Raw genomic sequence first — 27971 nt, 5'->3', positions numbered from 1 at the left:
AACTGCATTACAATTCACACTTTTCGCTTTTATTGTGTGTAATTATCTGTACATTGCACAGAGAATGAATGCATGGAAAGTACAACAGCAATGTCAAATGATACAAAGCAGGGTCTTCTACACTAAAGGGTTTCAGATGTGAGGATTCCTGTGTCAAAGAAAACGAATGAACCTAATTAAACTTATTGACAGTCAACTACAAGGTTAACAGCAACGTCAGGGATGGGACATCATGCTAAAATCATGCTATCAAGTTTAGAGTCTAGAGACATTCTTTACAAATCAATAGTGCAAATATATCCACTAATACAGTCGATAGGGTTTAAAACATGAGCATGATTAAATAACCACATTGACGAGGAACTAATAATAATAATAATAATAGTAAAAGATGTGAAAGAAGCTGAACTGTCGGATTTGTAGCGTGTACGAAACCTTTTAGGCTGATTCTCTTTAAAAAGAGCCGAAACAAAGATGATGGAAAATCAGAATGTTTTGTACAAAATGAAAATTTAAAAAACTGAAACGACATCATTCATAGCAGAAACACTTCGACTGTCAAGAAAGATGAACAAAACCATACTTTGAATTTGCAGTAAGCATATTTTCAGATGTGGAACGCGTGTAAACGATACAGATCGTTGCTGCAACATGCAAACGCAACAAAAGAATCAATAATAAACAGAAACCTTTAGTGTCAGCAGACGTGAAAATGACCAAGTGGAGCTCGAGCAGATGTGTGAGCATCAACGCCACCGACACACAGCCGAGCCAGGAAGTGGAAGATAACGTGAGCGGAGCTGCAGCCATTCAGGAGTGTGCCCTCACACACACACACACACACACACACACACACACACACACACACATCACACACTCACACACTCACACACACATTACCGACCAGGCCAGCTGGGAAACTTCCCCGGAGCTGCCAAATGCTTCAGGTTCACTGCGTGGAAATCAGCTTCTGGCGATCACTGAAATTTGTTTGGGATCACGTACGACTAAAGCTCAACGTCAGCTGACGTAACAGGGCCTTTAAGATACTCCCCCACCTGATCCACCTGTTGAAGACGTCCCTCGAGACGTGCTAACACTCACAGCTCAGGTTAGAGCAGAAAAAGTTCAATCCATCCCTCTTAGGTTTGCTCATAGACGTGAAAAAGAGCATCTCTCCTCATGATCGCCACATCAACATGCAGAGACGTGCAAAGCTCGACAGCTCGCCAGTCACAGATGCTAAGCTCTGATTGGACAGCGGCTGTACGGAGGAGGGGTTTAGCGAAGGGTCGATGGTTTTGGTTTTACAGCCCTACATCTTCACACAGCAAACCCGCGGCTCAGCTTAGCCTCCGGGGAGCCCGAACAGGTCAATCGTACAGTAATGTAAATCTGACAGCGTTTATGTGCAAGACTACAGAGGCAGAGCGTTTGGTGTTTACAGAGTGATAGCAGCAGCAGCAGGTTACGCTCCAGAGCCATGCTCACAAGCTAACATGGCTGTTTCCAGTCATACCTGTACGATCGTATGGCAGAGTCGCGTTCGTCACACGGCTCATTCTGTTCACCAAACATACACGAGATGTTCATCCAAGGCACGTTTTCTCCTGAGCGTCCTCGGCGCGAACACGGGCTTTGCTTCATCAAACAACCCGTTTCATGACGGAAGAATCTCAAGGTGTGTTTAATCACGATTAACGCTGGAAGATAGAAAATGTGCGTGTGTTGGTTGGAATTAACCGGGTGGTACTCGGGGTTCGATCTTCAGCGAGAGCTCATAGAGGGTGTCTTCGTCCATCACTAGTGTCTTATCCAGGAGGAACTGAGTCACCTGCAGGGGCGGGACCACAGAGAAGACATTTCACATTTTAACAGCTTCTTATTGCAGAATTGATTTAAAGGTGCAGCAGCAGAGTGAACTCTGAGACACACCTTGGGCTGGTGCTCTATCCTGTAAGGTGCTTGCTGGAACTGGCGAATCTCACGGATGATATGAGAAATCTGAAAGAGCAGAGACAGAGCTGAACATGGACGTGGTCCACGGGCCGTCCGCTAGTCACTTAGCATTCTCGCACATACGCAGCTACAGTGACAGATTTATATTGAAAATTTGTGGTCATTTTTAACACAAAAGGTCATAGTTTTGAAGCAGATGCAGACAAAATGTCCCACCAAGATTTCAGCTATAGTGAGCTAGCTTATGATGTACGCTTGGTGACTACATACATGATATATAAGCTGAAGGCTAAAGCTAACAGGTCCCAGACAGAAAGACAGGAAGTGAAAGAGGAGGAGAACGCCGACACCAACAGCCAACTTCCTGTGAGTCAGGCTAAGAAAAACGTAAAGTCAGATTGTTATTTCTCTGTAGCTTATCTGTTTGGATGCTTCACGTCCATAAATGTTCTTTTTGTGATGTTTTCACGATGACTAAATGACGTATTTGTCAAACCTAATGCTACAGCAATGCTAGCTGGAGCTGTTGTTGTGTAAACGTAACCAAATCCAATAGGACAGACGTGCTAACGTTAGCAACAGAGCTGCTAACAAACACAGAGTGGGGATGTGGAGGTGCTCACTGTGAATCAAGCCATTTCTTTAAAGTAACCTCATGTAGCTCTAGTTAATGATGTGCTGTCTGTCCTTGGAAGTAAAGCTTGGTTACTGCTGCATGTAGGAGGCTAGTTAGCCTGACAAGCTAATGGCGGCAGTTTGTGCTTTTAATAAAAGACATGGAGCAGGGAAAGTTTTTATCTTTACCATCCTCATCTTGGAGAAGTTAACCAGGCCCTCCTCCGTGAAGTTGGGCGTCCCCTCCTCAATGAAAGCCAGGTCGGTGAGGTACATGCCCAGGTACGGGACACAGGGAGGGTTACAGCTGCACACATGAACACAGTTCAAGCATGAGACAGTTTGTAAACACTAACCACCCCATGTGTCTCTTTTAATGAGCGGTTCTTACTTTTTCAGAGTCTCTCGGAGATTCTTGAACCTCCCCTCTGAGGACACCGTCTTCTGCAGCCTGTCCATGAGTGCCTTCGTCTAAAAAACACACAGAAAAACCATCAGGAAGGTTTTGTGTGCAGAGAAAAGCTTTTCTTTCCCACGGCAGTGAAACGGATTCCCACCTGTTTGCAGACTTTGGCCCAGGTCTTCTTCAGCCTGTAGATGGCGCTGCGGTTCAGAGCGGACGTGATCTCCAGCACTCCGTTGTAGTTGTTGAGGCAGCGGCAGATATCGGCCACCGCGAGCCACTTCTCTATGGAGCTGGCCCTGGAGCCCACGTCAGTGTGGGTCATTATCTGAGACGCCACCAGGTTGCTCATCTGTGGCGAGAGGACGAAAGGGAGACGTCCACGTCACGTCAAACTGGGCTTTTTCATCTTGTAAGAAGATGTTCCAAACTTTATTAGGCACGCCTTGTTAATGGCGAAGCAACAGAACACGTCTCTATCAGGTTCAACACAAACTGGACATTTCAACCTTCATGAAGGACATCGACACCTGACACCTTTGCCTGTTAAAATCAATCACGTAAATGAATTCTGTTGACGGATTAACTGATTAATTCTTTCATTAGTCTGAGGTTTAACAAGGCAACATGATGGAGAGGCTGCTGGGTCTCACGTCATTGAAATGCTGGCTGGTTTTCATGATGTACGGCGTCCTCTCTGACTTGTCGACCTTCATCCAGCCCTGACCGAGGAACTCCCTGCAGGATCAGAGACAGAGTGAGACACACAGTACAGCCTGTCCACATGTCCTCACCTGCACTGACCAGCAGCTACACTTCAGTCTCTTCACTGCACAGCGGTGGAGGGTAACTAAGGACCATTTACTCAAGTACTACACTTTGTGTAAAAGCAATTTTGGGGTACAGATTAAAATACACAACAGTATATAAGGTACTTAAAATGAGCTGCACTTCAATCAAGTACAGCAACAACACAATGCTTCTGATACATTAAAGTACATTTGGCGATAACATTCTGAATGCAGGACTTTTACTTCCATTGGAGTACTTTTATATTGCATTACTGCTACTTTTACAATAGATACATAACTGGAGGTAGAGGTTGTGAGTACTTCCTTCACCACAGTCAAAGTGCCTGTTCAGCTGTAGCTGCAGTGTGATCTTTGGTAAATAAATAACAAATAGAGGAAGGTTGGTGATGTTTGATTTTACAGGAACTTAATTATTGACTAATTTAATAATTTAAGGAATAAAAATGTAATTCAGTACTGGAATATACTCAAAAAACATACAATGTAAACTCAGGTAATTATTCTTTTATAATTGGGAAGTTTATGCTTCATATGTTGAATAGCATGTTTGCCCTTTAGCACAGGACAGTGGGTGCTGTAGGGGCTGCAGCTCCCCCTGCTGGCCACAGTGGAAACAATCATTCTGCCCTGTTAAATGATCTCTGATAGAAATAATGTGAACAGTTTGGTTTCAGCTGTTTATTCTGTTGTGATTCAAGGATCATGAACAGAGTGTTTATTCTCTCAGTGATCATCATTTAATTCTATTGTTCTTTCTTTAGGTGGAAATAGTCTCTCGGCTGCTTCTTGTGATGCCGTGTGGGCGTGCGAGGTGAATACTGCGCTGGATGAAGTACTCACTCATAGGGAATACTCCTGAACACGATGTGATCCAGCAGCGTGATCTGTTCTGCCAGCTCCATGGCTGAGAGCGACTCGAAGCACTCAGCCTTTGGACTCTCTGCCTGGAAACACACGGCGACAGTTCGTCGGACAGAGTTTCAAAACGCCGTTTCAAAGATCCACACAGACACCGAGTCAAGCCCACAAACTGGGAATCCGCCTACGACTGTAAGACTGGGCCATCACAGAATTCACCACAACACACAGCAGCTACTGGTGGGCTCCATGTGAGCGTTACTCTTACCACGATGAAGTGCAGCAGGGGACAGCTTTTCTGTTCCACAACCAGGAGACACATTATTTCAACGACTGCTGACAATCTACACCAAAATCCTTCCTGTTAACTACTTTGTGATGGTAACAGCTGGAGGTACTGACCATCTGCAGTATGTCCTCTATCTTCAGCTGAGCGTCGTCTTGTTCTTCTTGAGAAAGGGCACTGAGGAGCAAATCAGACATGAACAAACATTTAATACACGATTTCTAACACGTTTCAGTGTTTAGAACAGTGTCGACAATCTAACTTCTCCTATGAAGACGGATTTATTTATGGATGTACTTGTGGAGAAATGTGCTCCATTATTGTGTATTTCATATGAAAAGTTCCAGGTATGACTGGACTTTTTATTTATTGAACTTTTTGGACTAACGTTCATGAATTCAACTCCTCCAGGATTAATGGATCACAATAATATCTGTTAAAGCCCAGTAAATCTGACGAGCCTCCATCAGATTTTATACCATAAAATATGTTTATACAGTATTATAGCATACTACTTATAGTATTATAATATACTATTTATAGTACTGTAATCACCTCCCAACAAATTAGCAAGTGATATACAGCAAGAGAAAAAGCATAATGTGGACAACTGATATTAAATACGTGGGATGTGTAACAAGTGACAGTAAACAAGAGATATGTCAATAATTAACTAATTAATTAATTAAATGGATGAATCTTTAACATTAACTTGACATAGAAAATGAATCTTGTTTAAGACTGTGGCTCCCAAAGTTTCTATTTTTATTTTCTTTAATTCACAGATCAATGGATGGATGGATGATGAATGGATGATGTTTTGGTGCAGGGACTCTCTGCACCTTAATATGTTGGTCGTTGCTTTCCTCTCCTGGGGCAGCAGGTCTGGATCTCGTAGCACCTCCTCCAGGAGACCGATGACGCCCATCTTCAGCTCCCCGTTCGTGTCAAAGTCCTGATGGATGAACACATTCAACACGTTTACAGCTGAGCCACAGCTAGAGATTATATTCAGAGTATTTCTGGTATAACAGGATCAATGTGGAGGAAAAAAAACACAGAAACTTGATCTGTTTGTTTTTATAGACAGATAGAGCTCCTTTTTCTTTGTCAGATAATAGAGATTTTCCTGATTTTAAATGAAGTTTCTCATAGGTTTTTAATTTTCTTTCTTAAAGAATATCAAGGGTTTTGTTATCAAACTAACTGCTGTTGAGCCCAAATGGACTCAGAGGAGTGTTTATCAATAGAAGTAAATACTAAAGTTCACTTTTCAGGCTACAGCGCCCAAAAATAGCATCTTATATAATCTTAAATGAAAACGTTCGTCCTTTTAGCGTCCCTGGGGAGGAGGCTGACCTTTCTGCATGCTTCCTGGGTGGGAGAAAAGACATGCAGAGCAAAGAGCACGTCCATCAGGGGAAGGAGTGACAGGAGAGGAGACACACAGGAGGCGACGGCAATGAAAACACACAAACAACACACTCTGTCAGGAGTCCTGTCCAGGTTCAGGTCTTCTGGAAACCTTGCAGGCTGCTGGGTGCAGGTAAAGACTTGCTCAGGAAGTCTTAAGGTGGTTTTGGACAGTATGGAAATGGTCCCACTCATCAAGTGGTAAGGATTTTAAGATACATGAGATTTCGCAGGTACTGGACTCACCTGGGAGTGCTTGGAGACCCAGTGTCGCAGCACGTTGAGGACTCTGTTGGTAGCAGCTCTCCGGATGATGAATTCTTTGTCGCAGGCTTTCTCTGAGTTACTAAACCCTGGGAGATGAGATGAAGGTTTAAGCCAACAATTTTACAACGTCTGAGGTCATCCTTGCCCTTTAGCTACCCGTGAAAAGCAATCACAACAGTTCCCTCCCACAGCTGTGCGCCCTTTGACCTTCGTGGCTTGCCGTGCTCACCCTGGGAGCTGCTATGTCCAGCAGCAGCGGTGGCGATCGCAAATGCTGAAGCTGGCGACATTGTGCAGCGAGAGTTCTCCCCCGATGTCACTGAGGGAACCAGAGATTTAAAAAATCAGCGTGAAACACGACGAAGAGGAACTGCAGCACATGCCGGCTCTGTGCGCTCACGCTGTACCTCCTGTCTGTCTGTAGCGGAGATGCCTCGGCGTCGAAGGCGAGCGGCAGGGAGACATGTCGCTCGGCTCGCTGATGGATGGTGACTCAGGAATGAATTTGTCCAGAGATACTGACTCCAGGACAGCTGTTAGAGGGAAGACAGACATGGCTTCTGTGACATGATGCAACATAAGTTCTCACTCTTCCTCTTTTACTGCTTTTCTGTGTGGTCAAGTGTCCCAACTCAAATTCTGTTACCAGGACAAACTTGTTGTAAATCCCTTGTTTCAGCCTGATGAGAGTCACCTGTTCGTGAGCAGGTGAGATTTGAGCATAATCTCAGCCCTAAAAGAGCTGCATAAGGCTGCCTGCTCTGCTCTGTTTGTGTGTTTCACTCACATAAAATGATACTTAAGAATAAAAAGAGGACTTTCACACCAATGTTAGAAATCAGTAAACAAAGCGAGCAGTGTCAGTATGGCGGTGTCAGAGGGCCTGAATACAGCGGACGCCGACGTGTCATCACAGCAGAGCTGCACTGTGTGTCAAAGTGAGATGCTGTAAAACGTTTTCCAGCAGAGGGAAGGTGACAGTCATGGAGGTAAAAGAAAGTATCAGGCTGGACTGATGTTTATCTGTCTGCACAGTGAACGATGTGTCCTGTAAGCTGCCATGCCAAAAACACGACAGGAAATCATCAAACTGTTGTCAAATCTCTCTGTAAATTAGCAGGCCAGGATAAGAATGATGTGGTGAGCAGGATATTCATTTAGCATTAAGAGTATTTTAGTTACGTATTTTGAGAGATGAGAGTGAAACAGGACAGTCAAGTTATGGACCATGAAGCCAAAACAACGAGCAGAAAGATGCTAAAGCGCTCAGCATGGCTGAGAGTCATGTGATCCATTCTCCCATCCATCCATACATCCATGATCCATACATCCATGACAGCTGAGTACAAAATAACACACAACACATATATATCTGTGACCTATACATACTGCGTCTGGATAAAAAGGAGCTGTCTAACCTGTGAAAGAGCGTTCATGCTGTTCATGTCTTTGGCTGTCGGGGTCACAGGTTGCTGTGTTTTGGTGTTTTTTGGAGGGCTCATTCAATATGTCGCTTCCCTCTTAGGAGGCGCTCCTGCTGCCGTGTAAGAGCTCCATTTATCTCTTCATTTTCTTTCTCTCCTCCCCAATTTGCTGCCTGTGATTTTCTGACCTAGTGCTCCGCCGCTGTTTTTATAGTGAACAAGCTGTCAGCTGGAGCCAGATGGTGATCTAAGAGCACGATTATACCTCCGTTGGGTAATGGTGACCCATTTATGCGTCTCACTCCCTCGTCTGTTTGGGTTGGCGGGCCACGATCAGTGATGTGTTGGAGTCGAGGATAATATTGGTGATGAATAAATCGTGTTCATGCGAGAGGAGTCTGAAGGCACTTAGCAGCACAGCTAATGCTCAGCATAAAGAGAAAGAAAAAAGCTTCCTAAACTCGGCGTGTTTTTAAAGCACATTTCATAACACTACAGCAGAGTGTGAGTCGACGCTGAGGCGTGTGCCCACACATGTGCTGATGTTCATACGGGCCTGACAGAGTGTGAATCATATGCTTTTGTGTTCAGCTACATACCCCTGCGGATGCTGCGCCTCAGCTTCCCACAGAAGGCGTCGAGGCGAGGCAGCTCCCCGCTGACGTCCTCCCCTGCAGCTGGGCTCAGCTCTGGGGAGCTGGGACCACGGCTGAGGTCCAGCGGGGCCTTGGTGCAGATGGGGGGCGGCGAGGACACCCCGGAGGCCTGGGGGAGGCTGGGGGAGCGCGTGGCGGTGGGTGGAGGGGAGGAGAAGCCAGAGGGGGGCCTGGTGGAGCCAGGAGGAGGGGAGGAGATGGAGGGACTGTGGCTGGAGGTGGGGGAGTTGGCTGCAGAAGAGGAGGGGGTGGTGGACAGGTCCAGGGCTCCTGCTTTCCCACTGATCGGGGAACTGAGGGAGAGCTTGCGGCAGTGGACAGGGGAGGAGGTGCGAGAGGGGATGGAGAGAGGAGGAGGTGAGGAAAACTTGCGGCACAGCCTGGGGGATTTGTTGTTCAGGGGGTCGGTTCCCCACGAGCCCTGGTTGGTGGCGAAGAAGAGCTCCAGAGACCTGAGAGACAGGAGAAGAGTTAATGTGCAGATCTGTCTCTGACAAACGTGGCTGCAAGTGAATCAGCTGTCCTGCTGCTGCCGGTGTTTACTTGGACTGGTCCAGTGCAAGCTGTGTGATCTTCAGACTGTAGTCAGGACAGAGGGACATGATGGACAGACGATCGCATGAATGTTGCTCAATCCTGGTGCAGTGACAGGAGGAGGAGGAAGAGGAGCGCGTGGCAGGGGTGAAGAAAGGAGGCGAAGAGCGAGGGGAGCAACAGAAAATGTGAAAATGGAAAGATGAGTGAAAACAGGAGCCATGAATGAGTGGGTTACACGAGGAGAGGGACGATGACGGTTCAGGAACGTACCCAGGTGGGACACTTAGTGACACGTACCTGACAGGTATGGAGGTGAACGGCTTCTTGTAGATGTCAGCCAGCTTGTCGATGACCACGGCAGCGGTGGTGAAGATCCTGTACGTGTGGAGGAAGGTGTTGAGGAAGTCGATGGAGAGGAAGCGCAGGTCTGTCAGGCGCTCCAGCAGACGCTCCACGCTGGCGTATCGGATCTGTGGGACCTTGCAGGAGTTGAGTGTCTTGCTGAAGCAAATGTCGACGTCGTCTTTGTGCAGTCGAGCATCGGACCTTAAAGAACAAATAACACGTTAAATCAATGTTCAGTCAAAGAAAAAGGCTGCCAGTGACTAAAACCAACAACGTCTGACTTCCTGTCTGTGGCTCTCAGCTCCAAGCTCATTGGCTCCTACTCCATAATTTCTTAAAACAGCTGCCCACTGTAGGACGGTGTGTGTGTGTGTGTGTGTGTGTGTGTGTGTGTGTGTGTGTGTGTGTGTGTGTGTGTGTGTGTGTGTTCATGGTGATGAAGGAACATGTCAGCCAGTGGAAGAGTGAGGCTCACTGATTTGTGTTTAATAGTTTTTGGACAACGATGGAGCTCTACAGCTCAGAGGAGGAAGCTCTATCAGACTGTGATGCACAGATCAAACGTGTTCGTGGAGCTACATTACACCTGTTACCTGTCCTATAATCATCAGTGCTTCAGTCTGAAATCTTGCTTTTTTATACACTCAGATCACCAGCAATCCTCTTTTCTTACTTGATCATGTGTGGCACAGAAACTTTGGAGTTCTCTTCAAACACGCTGGTCATCAGGCCGTTGCATCGGATGTTATCGATGCACTGAAGCAGAGAGCAGAGAAACATTCAGTTCACTTCAAATCGCCTCACCGAGCCTCTGATGCAGCATCAAACGGTCGCGCTCACCTGGCTGATATCGCTGGTCCACGCAGCCTTTTCCTGGCGAGACGGAGCCAAGAGGACAACGGAGAAGGACTGACCGTCAGGAGGCTCCACCACTATTTTAAACTCCAGGTGGCTGAAGCCCTGACCTGCGGCGTTGTCTGCAACGGTAAACACACGGTCCACGGCTCAGTCAGCAGGAAATGTTAAGGAGCAGGACATCTGGGTTTGATCTGGTGCAAAGATACTCACAGTCCTCATCGCTGGCGTCCAGTTCTTCAATGAGAGTGCACTCGATCAGAGACAACGTTCCTCCTTGCTGTTGGGGAAGTCAGATTTTTATTTGACTTATTTTATTATTCAGGTGAAGCACTTGGTGCATCTCTCTTTCATAACGTTTACGTCTTTTCGTGGATGTTTTGGCATGAACTGAATAAGTCGAGATTTGTTTTATGTGATGAAGAGTGAAGCAGAACTTGCATTGATGTAAGTTAAACAGCTTAATTGAACAGCCTGTCCGGATGCTTATTACTCCACTGTGGACAGGTGGGGCTGACCTTGAGCAAGTGAAGCTTTCCTCCAGATGTTCGAGTACAGATGAGGAAGTGTTTGGTAAACAGGAAACACTGTCGCTCTCCTTCCTTCCTCAGCGAGAGGGAGCCCAGGCGGACCTTGCTGAGCATGCCGCGCTCGCTGCTGGACGGCAGCTGGATGAGGGAGCCTGTCCGTGGAGTCACAGCGAGAGTGAGAGAAAGTGACGGAGCAGAGGAGGCAGGCAGGCAGGCAGGTGTGGAGGAGGAGGCTCACCTTGTCTGATGAAGGTCTGACTCGTGTCAAGCAGGATGTCGCAGCCCTCCACGATCATCCTCTCTATGGCCAGATTCTTCCTGATGTTCTCGGTGTCACTCACTTCGTCGTGCATCATCCTGACAACATGGCCAATCATCGTTAGCGTCGACAGCACCGCCATCTTTCGCCACACATCAATGAAACGTGCACACACTCACTTCGACAGCTCCTCCAGCTTGGACTTGGCAAATTCCAGACTCTTACGCTCCACATGCTCGTGAGGCGTGTGTGCCAGCAGCTCATGGAGAGTGATGATGTATCGTGGAATCTAAAATGCAGAATAAGAAGTTTACACATTTCTAAAAACATCACAATGAGACGTTTATCTGAAGCTGCTTTCTCTTAACATCAGCGGATGTGAAGCAGGAACGTGACCTGGAACATGGGATACGTGAGGAACGTCTCCAACATCCGGCCCTCACATGCAGCGTTGGACTCGTACTGTTTCAGCAGTTTGTCGAAGTCTCTGTTCTGCTTACAGTTTGCCAGAACCTGCAGGCTGTACTGGTGGTTACGCACAAACTCCTGGTAAATGTTCAGCATGGGCAGCAGGATGTCAAACAGGTCGGCTGGGCGAGAAAAAAGAAAACCTTGAGATGATGAAGCAAAGCAATGGGCGACCATTAGCATTCAGCTCAAAGCACCACTACTTTACAAAGATATCATAAGGTGAGGTGGTCATTAGGTGACCTGCCCCGCCTACCTTCACCCACTTTTCCCATCAGCCCTGAGTCTGGGTTCAAACCTGTTTCCCTAAAATCATTTTAAAAAGATCTGCAGTGACATAATATATAAAATAATCAGCAGAAACATGCAAACCTTATGAGCAGATGTGACTGTCAGCTCTGCAGTACTCACCCAGAACTAGCGTGGGCCAATTAGCAATCCGAGCTTTAAGACCTTGATGGAAGATCTCATGGAGAAACATGATGGTCTCACTGGAGAGACAGAGGAGTGGTCTCAAATCACTCCGAATGTGTTTCTTGCTGCAGGAAATTCATAGTTAAGCACACTGAGAAGAAGATGATTGTACCTGTTGAGGAATATGCTGCTGACGTCATCGTGGCTGATGGGAGGTTTCTTGGAGCTAGCGGCCATACGGAGCGGCCTGAGGAAACAGTTCACCAGGATGGAGAGCTGGTGGACATATTCTGTCTCTGCTTCTACCATGTTGAAGACAATCTGGTTCCGTTTTCTCATACTTTCAGCATGAGGGGAACAGATGTAGTCCTGGACGATGATCTTCCACTTCCTCCGGCACAGCCAGCCACGCATGAAGCTTTGCACCTGCACAGCCAGAGCACAATAGGCGTCTCTCTTTGGTCTTTTTTTCTTTGTTTCATGTTATTATGTGAAACCAACGTTTACCTTTTTGATCTTTTTTATATCTGGGTCTTCCTCCTCTTGGTTGCTCTGGTGAGGCTGCATCCTCTCCTTGGTTTTGTTCAACACTACAATCTGACACAACAACAGTCTCCGCGTGTTTACACTGGCACAGAGGTTACAATATTCATGACACCACTTTGGAGGTTCAGAAAAACAAACATCACATGATAAGGAAGTAAAGGTCTGGAGTCACTGGAGCCCTGCTGTGCTTTAAGTTAAGAGACACATGCGCTCTAAAGTGTATTCCCATCATGCCAGATGCATTTGCATGCTTTGATCTGCATGAGCTCCATCTGAGCGCCTGTCTGCGACAGTACGTGGATTTATGTATGCATGCACACGCAGATGTGGATGCACTCATGCATACCTCAGCTTTAAGTCTCTCGATCTCAGTGTCCTGGTCCTCCAGCTGAGTGCGAAGCTGATTGGCTGCAACCTTCTCAGTCTCCATGATCTGGACCAGGTGGATGTACTTCTGCATCAGGATCTCACGCTCGATGACGATGTCAGAGTAACTAACGGGACCATGGGAGAGGAGGACAGGAACAGCATTTGAAGTCGAGTGGGCGAGGTGCTCAGCACAAACACTGAGCTTCATCTGACCATCAGAGAGCTTCACAAACTGGGCCTCAATAAACAACCTGACGTCGTGTGTACATGCATACAGCACACAGTAAAATGTTATCATGCAAGAATAAACAGGTGGTTTGATGAGCATCGTGTTTACTGACGAAGGCTCGGATGAAAAAAAAGGAAAAACAGCAACAGAGAGGGAGAGAGCAGAGGAATGGAGGTCGAGTGGCGAGATCAAGTCTGTGATGTAACCAGTGCAGCAATACAGCTCCAGTGTGACCTAAATGTGAACCGCTGCGAGCAAAACACGTCCACACGCACACGCACACATTAAACAAATATGGGATAACACGTGGTAGTTATGTCAAAAAGCAGAAGCAGTTTGAGTCTCCAGCAGGTTATTAATTCATGAGTGTAGAATTACTGTACGTTGAACATGCAGGACTCTCAACTGCACGTTAGAAAATGAGAGGCTGTATTCACAAAGATCAAACCGACAGAGGTGGAAGAAGGATTCATATCCCAGTTGAGTACAAGAATCAGCAGTAAAAGTACCGTCAGTGCAGTAAAACGTCTCCTGTGACTGATCTCTGATTCGATGTGACATTGTTAATTTGTTCATACTGAAGCATCGATGTTAGAGCTGCTGCAGGTGGAGCTACTTTCAGCTGCTTCATATACAGTTAGCTAGTTTAGTCCAGTGTTGCCCAACGTCTTTCCTACCTGGCCTGCTGGATGAACTCCACCCACTCATTGCAGTCCGACTCCTCCTCTGTCCGGAGCTCCAGGGGTTTCTGTCCATCGTGGCCAAAAACGACCAGGAAGTAGTGCTGCGGCAGAGAAAAGAGACGCAAACATTCACTCCACTACATTTATCTTTAGTTAGAGGATTCAGATTAATAATACAAAACATAATCAACAAAGAAATGATGACAGAGTAAGATAACTCTTTATTGACCCCTGAGGGGAAATCCTCAAACTATCCAGCAGGATATAATCAAAATGAGCTCCACCTTTAGCTGCTGCAACATCAAATTGATGAATGGAGGCAGAGCCCAAAGGCACTACAACAGCAAACAAGAAAACTAACCCAAACCATGTAATCCTATGAGAAAAGCTGATTATTGAGAGATTAGATTGACAGATATCTTTTTCAAAATAACAGAGTGTAAATGATGTTTCCCAAAGCTCTGAAAAGCAGGACGTATTGTCACTGACTATTCAAGTATTAATACCATAATAAAGCAGTGGGATTACATCTTTTTATATACAATGTTTTATTAAATAGTCATACATTTTAAACACTGTCACATCAGATATACATAATGAGATGAGGTCTAATTCAGCAGCCTGACTTATTAAAGGGAAAATGAAGCATCGAGTGTCATTTATCCATCCTCACTTTAACGGTCAGTCATGTCTTACAGTATTCCTCCATCACTCAGTCGAGTCCATTTAGACACTAAACAATCAGAACAGAAGCATAAACGTCCACATCACCAACATAAACACACAAATCGATGCTACAAGTTCTGACTCAACCTCAAACTTAGTGCTCAGGACAGCATGTGGAGCCACGGCACTAACAGTCAAAGCAGCGCTGATGCCAACGTTTCAATCATGGCTTTGTTGTGAGCTCTGAGAGGATCAGTGCTTCTTGCCGCCATCATAGCTGCTGCAGCAGTAATGCTGTTGCATTATACTGCATTACTCTGCTCTCTTTGAGCTGTTGCAGTAACTCGATCCTTGCAGATCTGCATGTGACCAGATCGAGACGTGCAGAACTTTTGTTGTTCGTATGTGTACCAAAAAACACTCAGCAGCTATTAGCTTTTAGCTTTTAGCTGTGGAGCTCCTCGCTGGTGACTGACCGCACTGCCATCGGCTCAGCTGTGACTCACGGTTCATTACTCTCCCCTTAAAGGTGCACGAACATAATCCGGTCATAGTCTGATAACTCTGTCACACATAGCTGCCTGCTGGGCTGTTTGTACAGGCCTAGTTTAGTACCGTGCTGAACCTGAACGTAAGAGACTGAATGTACTACTGAGCAGAAATCAGTTCAAACATCTTGGCAGCTTCAGGTAGGTACTGGTACTCTACTGAACCCTGTTTCTGGCCTATATTTATATATATATATATATATATATATATATATATATATATATATATATATATATATATATATATTTAAATTGGTCTGGTGAATCTGGTGAGTCTGGTGAATTAGCCATTAGCAGATTGCAGCGCACCCATTCAGACAACCATCACTCAATTAACACTGAAGAAAACTTAAAAACTTCTTTTTTCTCTCATTTTTAAGCAGATTTCTGCACGTCGTTCTTGATGAACATCAGAGATAATGATATCCTCAGGAAGTGTAAGTCACACTGACTCTAAAAATACATGTTTCATGTCTGTGTGGTGCGATTTGACTGAGTTATGACTGAGAAGGAGATCGGTTTCTGACTCAAGTTCACCTCACGCAGTGTCTTTGCTTCCCCTTCAACTCTCCCCAAGTCCTTGGGAGGCTTCTGGCTTTCTCTTTTGACTGCTGAATGTCAGTGTCTACACCACATAGGATAGCTTCTCAATGGTTAAAATGCCCTCCTGAAGTTAAATAACAGAGAATATTTCATTACCCACCTCCCCAATCCCATCCAAACGAGGTGTCAGTCTGATTATCAGACTAATTTATTAGCTGGAGTGGATCACCTGGCTCAAAAGACAAAGACAGGTTGGTTTTCATACTGAATTATAATGAATAGAAAAGAGACACTCTGGAAAAAAAGGCTTTGGCTAATATTCAGCGGATCAGCGCTGACTGTTAACTTCCGGTGGACTGCTCCTGATCAGGAGGTGCGAGTACTCCTGCAGCTCTGCGAAAGGTCCGCGAGGCCATGATGCATCTGGGTCATTAACCCACATGGCCACCATGTCTTCATCGCACCATGTCCTACCACTCTGTCAAAACACATTAAGAGCAACGAGCCGTCATGTCACAGCAAGTCAGATCACCTCCAGCATCGCCGCACCAATATCAATGATCTAATTAAGTGGTTTACATGAGTGGCTCTGACAAGTCTTTGGATAGTAAAATGATAACGTTGACAGATGTCATCACCTTACTAACAAACGTGAAGCAATCACAGCAACGCGCCCTCACAGAAATACTTTTGAAATTTAACGGCAGGAAAACATAAACATGTATCTCCAAGACGCTGCGACGCAAAGCATCGAGACAACCTGCCACTTTTCTTCTCAAGACCGCAAATCCACCGGGCGAGTTTCAGAAGTGCAGAGTCTGTCTGTGAAGGACGACGCTTCATTCTGCACAGAGCAGATCGAGCCAAACAGGAAGTCAGAATAAAACACCCTGTGCAGACTCCCAATCATAAAACCAGCTAAACCATGGAACTACAAAGCCTACTTAACCACGGCAGAGGCACAACTGTCAAGGAAAAATGACCAAATCAGCAAAATTAGAGCAAGTGAACAAAATCAGGCAGGCAAATAAAGCACCCATAGCGTGACAGAAAGGTCCCAACGGGAACGAGAAACCTGCATCACAAACTTCATACACAACGATTAACGGACGACAAAGTTGAATTGGAAATTTTCATGCAATGCAAAATACTGTTAAGTTTTAATAAGCCAGTAAAACATTTGCCAAAGGTCACTGAAACTTGCAGGACTTGTTTTAAAGAAATGAAGTTATCATGATTAACAGCTCCTGCTGCAGTATTTAGGTTCAGAGACGTCAGTCATCTTAATCATCCATCCATCTTTTACATCCGCTCAACCTGTTCAGGACCTCTTGGACATCATGATCAGGGTATACATCATTTAAACAGTACATACATGCATGTGTAAATCTCCTGAACACACTGCCTTTTGATTTGCATGTGTTTATGCATGAATACCTTCCTACAGCCTGTATGTTACAGCGACAACGCAAATGGATGTTTTCAACCGTCTGTGCTCATTTCTGACTTTCAGAGTTCAAGTAAAGTACAACAGCTGCGTGAGTAAACATGAAGCAGTGCATAAACCATTCAAACACGGACCCACCCCTCACTTTGGGACACTTGTTAAACGGCCTGAAGACCGAGCCGCGTCCAGTTTAGCAGATACATGCTGTTAAATGGACATTTTCAGACCTTTGCTGAAGTAAAACAAAGACATACATCGCAGCGGTACCTCGCTGCATATTTATTTTTACATCATATCATAACATCTGAAAATATATGTGGCTTTGTGGCTGCCTGGGGGAGAAAGTAGGGCTGTATAGTAATGATGTAACGATAAGCGGGTGAGAGACACTTGCTAGCGTGTGCCGGCTACGGACCAGAGAGAGGCTTAAGGGCTTGTGTGTGTGTGTGTGTGTGTGTGTGTGTGTGTGTGTGTGTGTGTGTGCGTGTGTGTGTGTGTTGGGGGTTTACATAACCATGGAGGCTTGTACGGCTCCTCACATTGCTAATGCGGCTTCCCCAGCCACAAGCCTGCTTTAAGCTGGAGGATAACAATGAGAGACAGGCAGACATGGAGACAGACAGGCAGGGGGACAGACAGGCAGAGGCAGCTTTGAGGCCGGTCACTACGTCCAGCCGCTGAGCTCGGCTCGTCTGTCCGCCGCGCACAGACGCCAACATGAGAGCTGTTACCTGCAGCCAGCTCTCAGCGGCTGAGGCTCAGCATCGCTTACACAACAACACGGCTCGCAGGACGATGCTGCTGCACTTGAATCATCCGCTTCATGGACTTCACGGACAGCGTGGACTCGCTCGGTTGGCCCACTGTTAATTCCAGCAGCTTCTGCCACAGTGAATCTGTACTTTGTTTGTGTTAGACCCTGATTCTTCTCATCCTCCTTTATCTTATTTCAGTCAAGCAGCACACTGACATTTTCCTTCTTCCAGTCGAACAAACCAGCAGTCTGTTGCTTTTTCATCCACCTGCTGTTACGCTCATTTTCAATTTAAGCTTTAAAAAACCCGGTAGAAACAAACATTTCCATTGTTTTCTACACTTTTCTGCCACAGTTTTAGGTTTGACTGGCACTCTTTTACTCTTCTACAATGATACGACGGCCCCACCAGCTCTTTATCTCCATGAACCTGACATTCACAGTCGTGGTGAAATATCTTCTTTGATGAGATTCTGTTAAAAATGTGGTTTAGTTTTCATTTCTCCAGTTATTTTGCTGCACGTGTTGTTGGACTGGATGGCAGCACTGATTTCCTTTAACGCCATCAGCAGATGAACGTTTCCACTGATCAAATGAAACGTCTCAACGTTTCCTGGAAGGATTAACACAGAAATTAACACAGATGTTCATGGTCTCCAGAGGATGAACTCTAATAACTCTGGTGATCCCCTGACTTTTAATCTTTGTTGCTCTCGGTCAGTTTGTAAAACAGACGACATATCTTGGATCTCCTGTGCAGATTACATGAACTCACTGAGGGTTCACACCTTCAAAACACAGTTTGGTGAAAAGGACGTAAAGTGTTTTGTTCCACTCAGGTGGAAAAACCTGCAGCAGGACATGAAGATGGAGCGCCTCATTTCTCTGGCTGCAGTATTAAATGTGAAAGTGTACATCTTTAAGGTTAACCAGGTGTGTCACAGCACAGCACTGTGAATGAAGCATTGTGGCGCTGCAGAGACGCTCAGGCCTACAAACCATATTCTCCTGACAGGGGGGACACGCTTGTTTCCAAACTCCAGCTAAAAATACCATTTGCACTAAAATCACGACTCACATCACAGTAACTGTTAAATAATCACAACAGTATGGACATCATTCAGCCTGTTCAAAGTTTATCCAGTGCATCCACTGGATCATCCTCTCACCACTTTCATTTGCGGTTTTGTAAGTTTTAAAAGTTTAGCTGAATGTTTTGTTTTTGTTTTCATTGACCTACACACACACAGAATAAATGGCTGTTGCTAAACCACCATAACCACACAGTTTCCCCGACGTATGACTGTAAATTGGCTGTGAATGCTTTTAATTTATTGATTGTTTTGCTCTTATGTAACTCGACAGTTACATGCACTGTGCTGCTTAACAATGCATTTCTTCATCCTAATGAGGTCAGTGTATAGCACTGCACTCAGAGACAGACAGACAGACAGACAGACAGACAGACAGACAGACAGACAGACAGACAGACAGACAGACAGACAGACCCCATTCAGTACAGTAAAAGGCAGGCCGCAAATAGCACAGGTAGCAGCAGTGTGTAGTAGAGTCTGTGGGTGAGGTGCACTTGTGTTGACTTGGTATTCAGACAGTGACTGCAGGCAAAAGGACCAGCAAGGATGCTATTCTTAGCCGAGCACAGCAGCATCCCAGAGCACCGCCACATGTTAGCCACAAACACAGATACAGGCAGTACTACATGCTCACAGTCAACAATACAGAATCCTGCTTTAATACTCAGGAACACCTTAACGAGAGTTGTCACATTAATCCTTGATTTTAAATGAATTATTCTCATTTCAATACACATTTAAGAACTTGTTATCCCTGCTGTTTCTACCAGATTTTAATATTTCTCCATAAATCTGCTCTCACCTCATATCTGTGTTTGTACCGCGTTCAACTTCCTGTATGTACTTCCTGAACTGTCAACCCTCATCACCATGGACACACATCAGTCAGGTGGTGCCTGGGTGAGGATGGTGGCCTGTAGTGGGCAACACTGAAGCAGCCATTAGCCTGGATCTGTTAGCGAAACGGTGCTTGGTTGGGGTTGTACGCAGCGGTCTCTCATACTTTACGTGTCATGAATTATTAGACAAAAACTCAATTTGAGCAGATTTGAACAACAGAAGCTGTTAATCTACTCTCATCATCGCTTCCATGTCAGTAGGCCGCAACTAAACTGGAAAAATCTCTTCACAGACCGACCATGTCTGAAGATTAACACGTGTAGATTTGTGCACGGCTGATTTCTCTTGTAAGCTACAAATCAGACATTTGTTTCTCTTTGAAATAACCGACTCAGCACGATACAAGTGAATGCACAATAACCACAATTCACTGAGCTGCATCAGCTTTTAGCACGGCTTACTGTACATTTCCACTTCATTAGGCAGCAAACCACAGCAGTACATGTTATTATCACTCAGTCCTGTTCACATTTAATAGCCTGTTTAACTAATCCTAGACTCTAATAAAGGGGGGGACGTTACAAACAGCGTGTCCACAGGTTACACACAGGCTGTCCAGGTCGGCTCTGGCAGAAACTTCTATTATTTATTGTGACATGCACATTCAATTGCAGAGCCCATATTGACTAATATGATGCCAAAAATAAAGCCGCAGCAGTGAAACACTCTTCTGACAATTTATATTCCAGTTATTATAATTATATTCCAGTACGTAAAACGTTCCTACACTTTCATGAACGAAAATTTCTTTTCACAATCATTCAACCAGAGGACAGAGTTGTCCTTAAATCATCCTGTAACTGACGTGAACTTAACCAGAAAGGCATTTAACCACACAAAAGAGCAGTGAGTTAAACGGCAATGACGGACTAAAACTTCCTGTTGCATAATGAGGGTTAAACTAATATGGAAGCAAATAACAGCAAAAATAATTTACACTAGCAGCAAAGATTTTTTTGGGTTTACTATCCAAAAATGAGAAGCTGAAATTAAGCAAGTTAAGCGTAGTTTTTAGAAACTAGAGAAGAAATTATGCAAGGCAAAACTGGAACGATACAGTTTAAGGAGACGAGACTGTGCTCAGCAGAACAAAAGAACATCGAAGCATATTCAGTCTACTGAGATCAACATACTGATCACAGCCATGTTAATGAAGAAGGTTATTATGACCACACTCAATAATTAATGCTGCAGAGTATCTGTGAAGAGAGTGGACATCAAATGATCTGCGTTATCAGTTGCACCCGAGTGCTTTGATGCTCTCTGATGTTTTAGCCTGACTTTAATGTCGCTCCATTAAAAACCTGCCGTACACTCAGCCGGCCATCACAATCACAGCCTTCACCGGCTGGACATCAAACGATGACCGTCTGTGTAACAGCACCGCCGCTCACTGGAAACGTGCATGTTGTGTCTGCAACTACTTTCAGAATCGAAAGGATTTTTCAGGTAAAAATGTCGAGATTTGATGATTCAAGCTTCGAAAAAAAAAAAAAAAAGAATTTCTGATTTTGAATTCTTCAAAAAGTGCAAAACTAATGACATTCGCACCACTCTGGGTCGAGCATGCCGATGTTAGCATGTAGCTCAAAGCACAGCTACGCCTGATACCACGTTCATGTCTAATCTAAACTGTAATTACGAGCAGCCGAGTCTCCCACTGGGTGAAAGGAATCAAATATTAAAAAAATCAAATATAAAATCAAATATTAATACTATCGATTCAGCTCATTTCATAGGAACGATACGCTGCTTGTATCAGGTTTCACTAAAATGCAGAACACAACAAAAGCAGCTAATTTAGCCTCTTCACACCTTCGAGTGTGGCCACTGAGATCAACGACAAACTCTTCAAGGATGGTTGGACAACACTTCACTCAACTATATCCTCTACCAAAGCCCAGCCCTCAGTCTTATTCACTGAGTTCTTTGGAGGATGTTGAACGCAGCTTGACTGTCCTGTCCAGTCTGCTGACTGAGGACTAAACAGCAGCTACAGACAGGCCTGCAGCCCCCTGTGGCTCGAATGCCAAGCTGTCGTACCGCATGGTCGCAGCTTAACAGCACTGTCCTCTTCACCGTCCTTAGCTTCAGTTTGTGTGTGTGTGTGTGTGTGTGTGTGTGTGTGTGTGTGTGTGAAAGAGATGATTGACTGAATGTTCGTCCATGGAAATGTGTCCGTATGAAGGAGAAACAGCTGGTGAGTTAGATAAGCTAATCATGTTGATCACCCAAATAAAATGAACTACTGTATCAATGAAAGTATTTTAAAAGTGCAGGTAATATGGCAAAAAAAGTAAAAATGATTGTCCTGAAATGATCAATGAACTCATTAAAACCAACATGTTTTCTTGCCTCCAGCTTCTCCAGCGTTTAGGAATGAAGGTCCAACAAAAACACATATTTTGAGGACTTATGGCTCTTGGAACTTGTGTAAAGCAAAATTTTGCTATACTCTCACATTTCATAGACGGAACAAATGATCAATTGATCATAAAAATAATGGACTGAAGAACAGATCATTACAATAATCGCCAGTTTCAGTCCTGAATGAATCTAAGTCAATCATCTGGACTGGTATAAAAATGGTTTATATTTTGTTATTGTGGGTAAACCACTATAGATACAGGTCAGCTGACAAATGACTGCAATACAGAACCTCTTCTGTAAAAACGCTTTCTACAAACATCATGTCTGTCACTCAGTCTTTAAGCCTCAGTCTTTTCTTTTGCGGCACTTTGAATTTTTGTCACTTCTCCAGCAGATTGTTTCACTTGTTATAAGAAAAAAGGACCGTAGAGCTCTGCATCATCACATCGTTGCATTTTACAATCAAACTGACAGATTCTGCTCATTCTCTGAACGTCTGAGCTACGACACAAACAAACTGCTCTGTGGATGTGTGAAAGTGTAAACGCCAGATTACAGACTTACGTCCTCCTCTGCATCCTGATACCAACAACTTTATGTTTGACAATGGGATTCACCACACAGGTGAAATGTTCAGTAAATACACAGGGAGAGTGCACTTTAAAGGCCAGTAAATAATGAAAACAATGAAAAGTCATTTTGCATACAGGACAATGTGAAAGGCAAACTGCTCCTTAAAATTAGAGGTATCATTATGTAGTGTGGTTTTGGAGTAATGGCTGCCCTCCAGGCACGCTCCTCATTGAAATGACTGAAAAACCAATCATCTGCAAACAAGCAACCATGTGAGCGTTGGTGTTGGCTGCTGGGAAACGGCAAAAGTCAAAACAGTCAAATACCATCTCTGCTGATAGTACAGCGATTGCTTTCAACTGGGACTGATGGGAGTGCACAGACGTACAGAAGAGCAAAGGAAATTCAGTCAAACTGAATTTCTAAAGATAAAAATGACGGGGCACAAGTATCATTTGCAAGACCTCAGGATTAGCCTCTTATCTTACATGACGCTGACAGACTGGAGACAGGCTGAACCGAAAACATCAGGGTGGGGACGGAGGCTTAACTTGGTTTCACTTTCTAAAACAGCAAAGCCCTCCACGGGATTATTTGTTTTTCTCTGAACCTGCCCTTGTCTGCAGCCATGCTCTGGGGGAACTCCTGCATACCTATGTGACAAAGAGCTGTATGAACCTTTAGTGGAGTGAGCTGAGCAGACATCAGCAGCCGCTACGAGCATGACACACCTCAGTCTCCAACATGACCGCAGATGCTCGAGGTGCATAATGGGTGATAGAGGCGCCAGGTTTTGACAAGAATAAAGGATTTGTGGACTAAAAAAGACGATATCTCCGCATCAATTTTGATCATTTTCTTCTGAACTGTGCAGTGCTAAACCTGTGAGGTGCTCTTGCGTTGAGCTAACATGTTTAACAGGCATAATGTTTATCGTGCTAATGTTTATGAATTGGCTTTAAACACAAGGTACAGCTGAGGATGATGGGAATGTCGTTAGCTTTAAATCTTTAACTGTCAGACAAATTAAAAAGTTGACAAAGGCTTTAGGTGGAAAGTCAGAGGATCATCTGACTCAGCAGCAGAACGAGTTCACATGTGACCTGAAATTTGAGTTACAGAAGAACTTAATGACACATTTCAAGGCCCAGAAAACTTATGGATTTGGGCTGAGCTGGAAAAATGTGATGACACTATGTCCTAACAGGATTTAGACAGATTCGAATTATACTTTCGTACAAATATTGTACATAAGAAAAATCAGGCCTCCCTTTCTCTGACACCCTCTGCCTCCTGATCTTCATATGGTCTTTGCAACAGAAATGTCAAAACACAAACTCACAATAAAACTGATGGAGCGACAAAGAGACCAAAGCCCCAAACAATCGGACGGCAACACTTCAAAATTTAGCCTCAGCAATCGTCGAGTCAGCGCGTGTTCCCACGATCGTCGCCCCACCGAAGCGCGTGAGCAGATTAATTGTGACCACACTAAAACTGCGAATACACACGTCTGTGTTTTCTGCCTCTTCACACACAGCATGTGAAGTCATGACTGAGTCAGGGCGTCACAGGTAGCAAGCGTCCAACCGGGCGTGACAGATTACCTGCGTATCAATGAGAAGATTAAACTGATATAATCCAGCATGAATGAAGAGTGAAATAAACTGTGAGCAGAGAGGATCTGTGGGCCCAATGTGTAAAAGAGAACAAGCCTTTAACCACTGGAGTGCATTATGGGATGAAACACATCTTCACACCCTGCAGCAGCAAAACTGGAATATGGGTCATTTAAAATTAGCATTAGCTTTCGCAGAACAAATATTTTCATGAGGGCTAACTCTCTTTAAAACTAAATTATCAACAGAAACCTTCATGTCATTGCAGAGGACTCTGCTGTATGAGAGACGGAGCAGATGATGGGACGAGAGAAGAAAAGTTTCTGCTGCAAAACGTTAAGCTTTGTACATCAGACAAGTTCAGACGACGTCAGTAACTCGCACACGTTAACAGCAACGGTTTCAGGCTGAAGCTTCCAGCAAAGAGGATGAACGATAAGAAAAATAGAACAAGTGGAGCTCGAGTTTAGAGCGGAGAAGATTATTTGGTTAAAAAGCAAATATTTTGATCATCTTCTGTTATTTTTAAGCAGAAATGGAAAACATTCACTCATCCCAGCTTCTCAGATTTGAATATATCCTGATTTTCTTTATCCTCTGTGATGATAAACTTCATATTTTTGTGTTTAAGACTGTTAATCAGGCAAAACAAGACATGAAGATGACACAGATGGTCTTTCTTCTCTATTTTCTGACACTTTAACAATCAGATGACAAATCAAGAAAATAACCTGCAGACAAATGGATAATAAAAATAACAGTTAGTTGTAGCCCTGCATGAGTGGAGATTATCATAGATGAATGCTCACTGGACGTTGTGTTTAAGGACATCTTTGAGTGTCCAACAGAAACAGAAAGAGTATAGAGCGGCATAGAGTGTAAAATCCTTATTTCCATTAGTGACCAATCACACAATTTTTTCCTTGATTCATTCATGAATCATTTAGCCTAGAAAATGTCCATCCCAGTTCTCAGAGTACAAGGTAAAGTCTTGTTTTGTCCAGCCAAATGTCAAAAACCCAAAAGTTTTTCAGTTTACAATCATATAAAACAGAGAACAACTGAAAATCTTCATATTTGAGTCAGAAACAATCACTGTTGTCTTTTCTTGATTGAAAACTTACATCAGCATTAATCAATTATCAAAACAGTTGCCAGTTAATGTTCCGTCAACTAATAAATTAATCAAAATATTGATTCAGCGGGATTATTTCAGAAGGTGGTCTGCAGTTCCTCCACATACTGAGCAGGTTTTATACTAACTTTGCTCATATATCATGTACAGACAAACTTTGTTAGAACTGTGAATTATTCATATTTTCAGTGATTTACTTTGGCAGACTTAATTAAAAAGGCCCCAAAAGGAGTCAGGATAAATGACTGTAAACAGATGGATTCACAGGGTTATTTCTGACATTTTCTGATGTATAAATAGCAAACAGATATTTCTGACAACATTGAACTGTTCTACAATAACATTTTCAGTGATTATTACCAAATATTTATTTTTCTTGTATTTTGGGGTCCTGGTAGCTTTATACTTTGTTAAATTGATAAAATGTGAAGTCAGACTTGCAGCTGAGTTGGTGTCTGAAGAGTAAAGACTGTTTAAAAGACGAAACAAAGACGGAAATGAATGTAAGTCCAACCTGAGACTGGACTCCACATGTAATTAATGACAAATGAGGAAACATTATTTTTCAGCCGCCACCGTTTAATTAACCCCCCTCCTCTACCGGTACAGTCGCGCGGGACGCACCTGCTGTTTCTCCATGGGCTCCTTGCTGATGGCGGAGACCTTGGGCGCAGGTGCCCGCTCGCATGTGCATCCCTCCAGCAGGTATATACCGGAGGGCCTCGTGCTCTGGTCGTTCTCGAAGTAGAAGAGCACGTTCTGGTAGAGAGCGAAGTACTTCTCGGTCCAGCGGCTGTTCTCCGTGGTCTTCTTGCTCAGGAAGCCGCGCTTGGTTCCCTCTTTACGCGCAACCACCGACAGATACAGAGCGTGGCCCTCATTGTACCGCACGCCCTTCTGCATTTTATGTTCACCCGGATTTTGTTTTTATTTCGGTGCCAACTTCAAACAGTAACCCGGAGCATCACATCACATCACTGCCGGGCTGTCACTGCCGTTATTTTCAGCGGAGGCGGACCAGAGAGAAAGCGGTCAATGTCTCGGCTTGCAGGGAGAGTAATCCAGGCTTACCATGGCAGAAAAAGTTGGAGCGTCCGCGGCGCAGCGCACATCGCGCTCACCAGCTCGCCTCAGCGGGGCTTTAGCGCGGGCTTTCCTTCCGAGCACAGCCGCGGAAAACACTTCACGCTGCTTCCATGATGCTCCAAACTTTGGCGAGGAGTTACCGAGCGGTTTTCTGTCCGGGCGGTAAAAACGTATCAAAGCTTATCGTTCCGTCAGCAGCGCCAAACAAAAATAGATTCAGGGAACAGACGGTGAAAACAGAATCACGACGGAGATCAGCGGTAATCGGCTTTGACACCAACTTAAAGAGACAGGTCGCCGCAGCCCGCCGCGCCCCGCAGGAGCGCACGAGCCCAGGAACGCCCAGAGTGCAGGTGCGCAGGAGCGCGTGAGGGAGCCAGAAGTTTACCGGACAGGTGTACTTTGGTCAGCTGACCTCCAGTCCACCGCAGCAGATTTAAAGGGCATGTTCTCATTTTTCCAATTCCGTCTTAAAACAAAACTCATGTTTGTTTGTTTGTTTGTTTTAAGAGCTGAGAGGAAATGACTGGTTCACCGCTCCTCAGCTGTCCAAACTGGACACATAGAGAGCGCGGTGTGGGGTCGCAGGTTCTGGTCCAGCAGAGAGAGTCAAAACATTCAGAAGATGAGTGAAAACACAGTGTCTGCACAGCTGGACCATGACACTGGAATCACTTTGGGACGCTTAATCCACATTAACCACCTCATCCACAGTGTCAGGACAGGCCAGAGCTGGTTCATGATTTTACCATAAAGGATATTTAAGATTCAGCTGTAGATTTCAGATTTTGGCTAAAGAACCTGCGTCTCTCTCTGAAATTTAACAAATTAATCTTTCAAAATAAAAGCCTGTGCGGACCAATTCCGTTCACAATGAAATCATCATAGGGCTTGGCTGTGAAAACATACAAATATCACGTATTTCTACCTGCGATTTTCGACGAACTGTGGTGTTAAACACACACACACACACACACACACACACACACACACACACACACACACACACACACACACACACACACACACACACACACACACACACACACACACACACACACACTTGAAAGGTGGGCAAAAGCAGAAGTTTCTATTTTGGTAGATTGGTGTTATGCTTCAGATGATGGGTGTTTCTTTTGCAACGGTCATTCAGCCTGAAAGCACAAACAGATGTAGTGCTTTAACAGACACTCTGTGTGTGTGTGTGTGTGTGTGTGTGTGTGTGTGTGTGTGTGTGTGTGTGTGTGTGTGTGTGTGTGTGTGTGTGTGTGTGTGCGCGCGCGCGCGCGCATGGAGACAGATGTTACA

The 27971-nt window shown here is 44.7% G+C and overlaps 1 protein-coding gene across 4 annotated transcripts; it reads right to left on the bottom strand.

Moving 5' to 3' along the window:
- Positions 1-8: 8 nt before the first annotated feature.
- On the bottom strand, positions 9-26929 carry rasgrf2a (Ras protein-specific guanine nucleotide-releasing factor 2a). 4 transcript variants are annotated; one of them, XM_070989354.1, is made up of 29 exons: positions 26202-26929; positions 13923-14029; positions 12994-13141; positions 12609-12698; positions 12274-12527; positions 12099-12178; positions 11616-11809; positions 11399-11508; positions 11199-11317; positions 10949-11112; positions 10644-10710; positions 10416-10552; positions 10249-10331; positions 9528-9776; positions 9237-9329; positions 8637-9145; positions 7021-7146; positions 6843-6932; positions 6593-6699; positions 5776-5888; positions 5050-5110; positions 4916-4945; positions 4630-4733; positions 3631-3715; positions 3132-3329; positions 2966-3045; positions 2764-2881; positions 1936-2004; positions 9-1834 (listed from the first exon to the last, which is right to left on the bottom strand). In XM_070989354.1, the coding sequence occupies exons 1-29, from the start codon at positions 26478-26480 to the stop codon at positions 1739-1741; spliced, it is 3960 nt and encodes a 1319-aa protein (XP_070845455.1). In that variant the 5' UTR covers positions 26481-26929; the 3' UTR covers positions 9-1738. The 4 variants fall into 4 exon arrangements, with proteins under 4 accessions (XP_070845455.1, XP_070845456.1, XP_070845457.1 ...); XM_070989355.1 differs by lacking the exon at positions 4916-4945; XM_070989356.1 differs by lacking the exon at positions 9237-9329.
- Positions 26930-27971: the final 1042 nt, after the last annotated feature.

This window comes from Chaetodon trifascialis, chromosome 20, assembly GCF_039877785.1.
Source record: "Chaetodon trifascialis isolate fChaTrf1 chromosome 20, fChaTrf1.hap1, whole genome shotgun sequence".
Taxonomy (NCBI): domain Eukaryota; kingdom Metazoa; phylum Chordata; class Actinopteri; order Chaetodontiformes; family Chaetodontidae; genus Chaetodon; species Chaetodon trifascialis.
This window is presented reverse-complemented; position numbering and strand designations above follow the sequence as displayed.

Bases quoted from the DNA above. Each gene is read 5' to 3' on its own strand.
- rasgrf2a (XM_070989354.1), bottom strand. From the start codon at position 26,480: ATGCAGAAGGGCGTGCGGTACAATGAGGGCCACGCTCTGTATCTGTCG. The intron at 12,699-12,993 runs GTATGCATGAGT...TTGTTGTGTCAG, and splicing joins TCGAGAGACTTAAAGCTGAG to ATTGTAGTGTTGAACAAAAC. The intron at 2,882-2,965 runs GTAAGAACCGCT...TCATGTGTGCAG, and splicing joins CTCCGAGAGACTCTGAAAAA to CTGTAACCCTCCCTGTGTCC.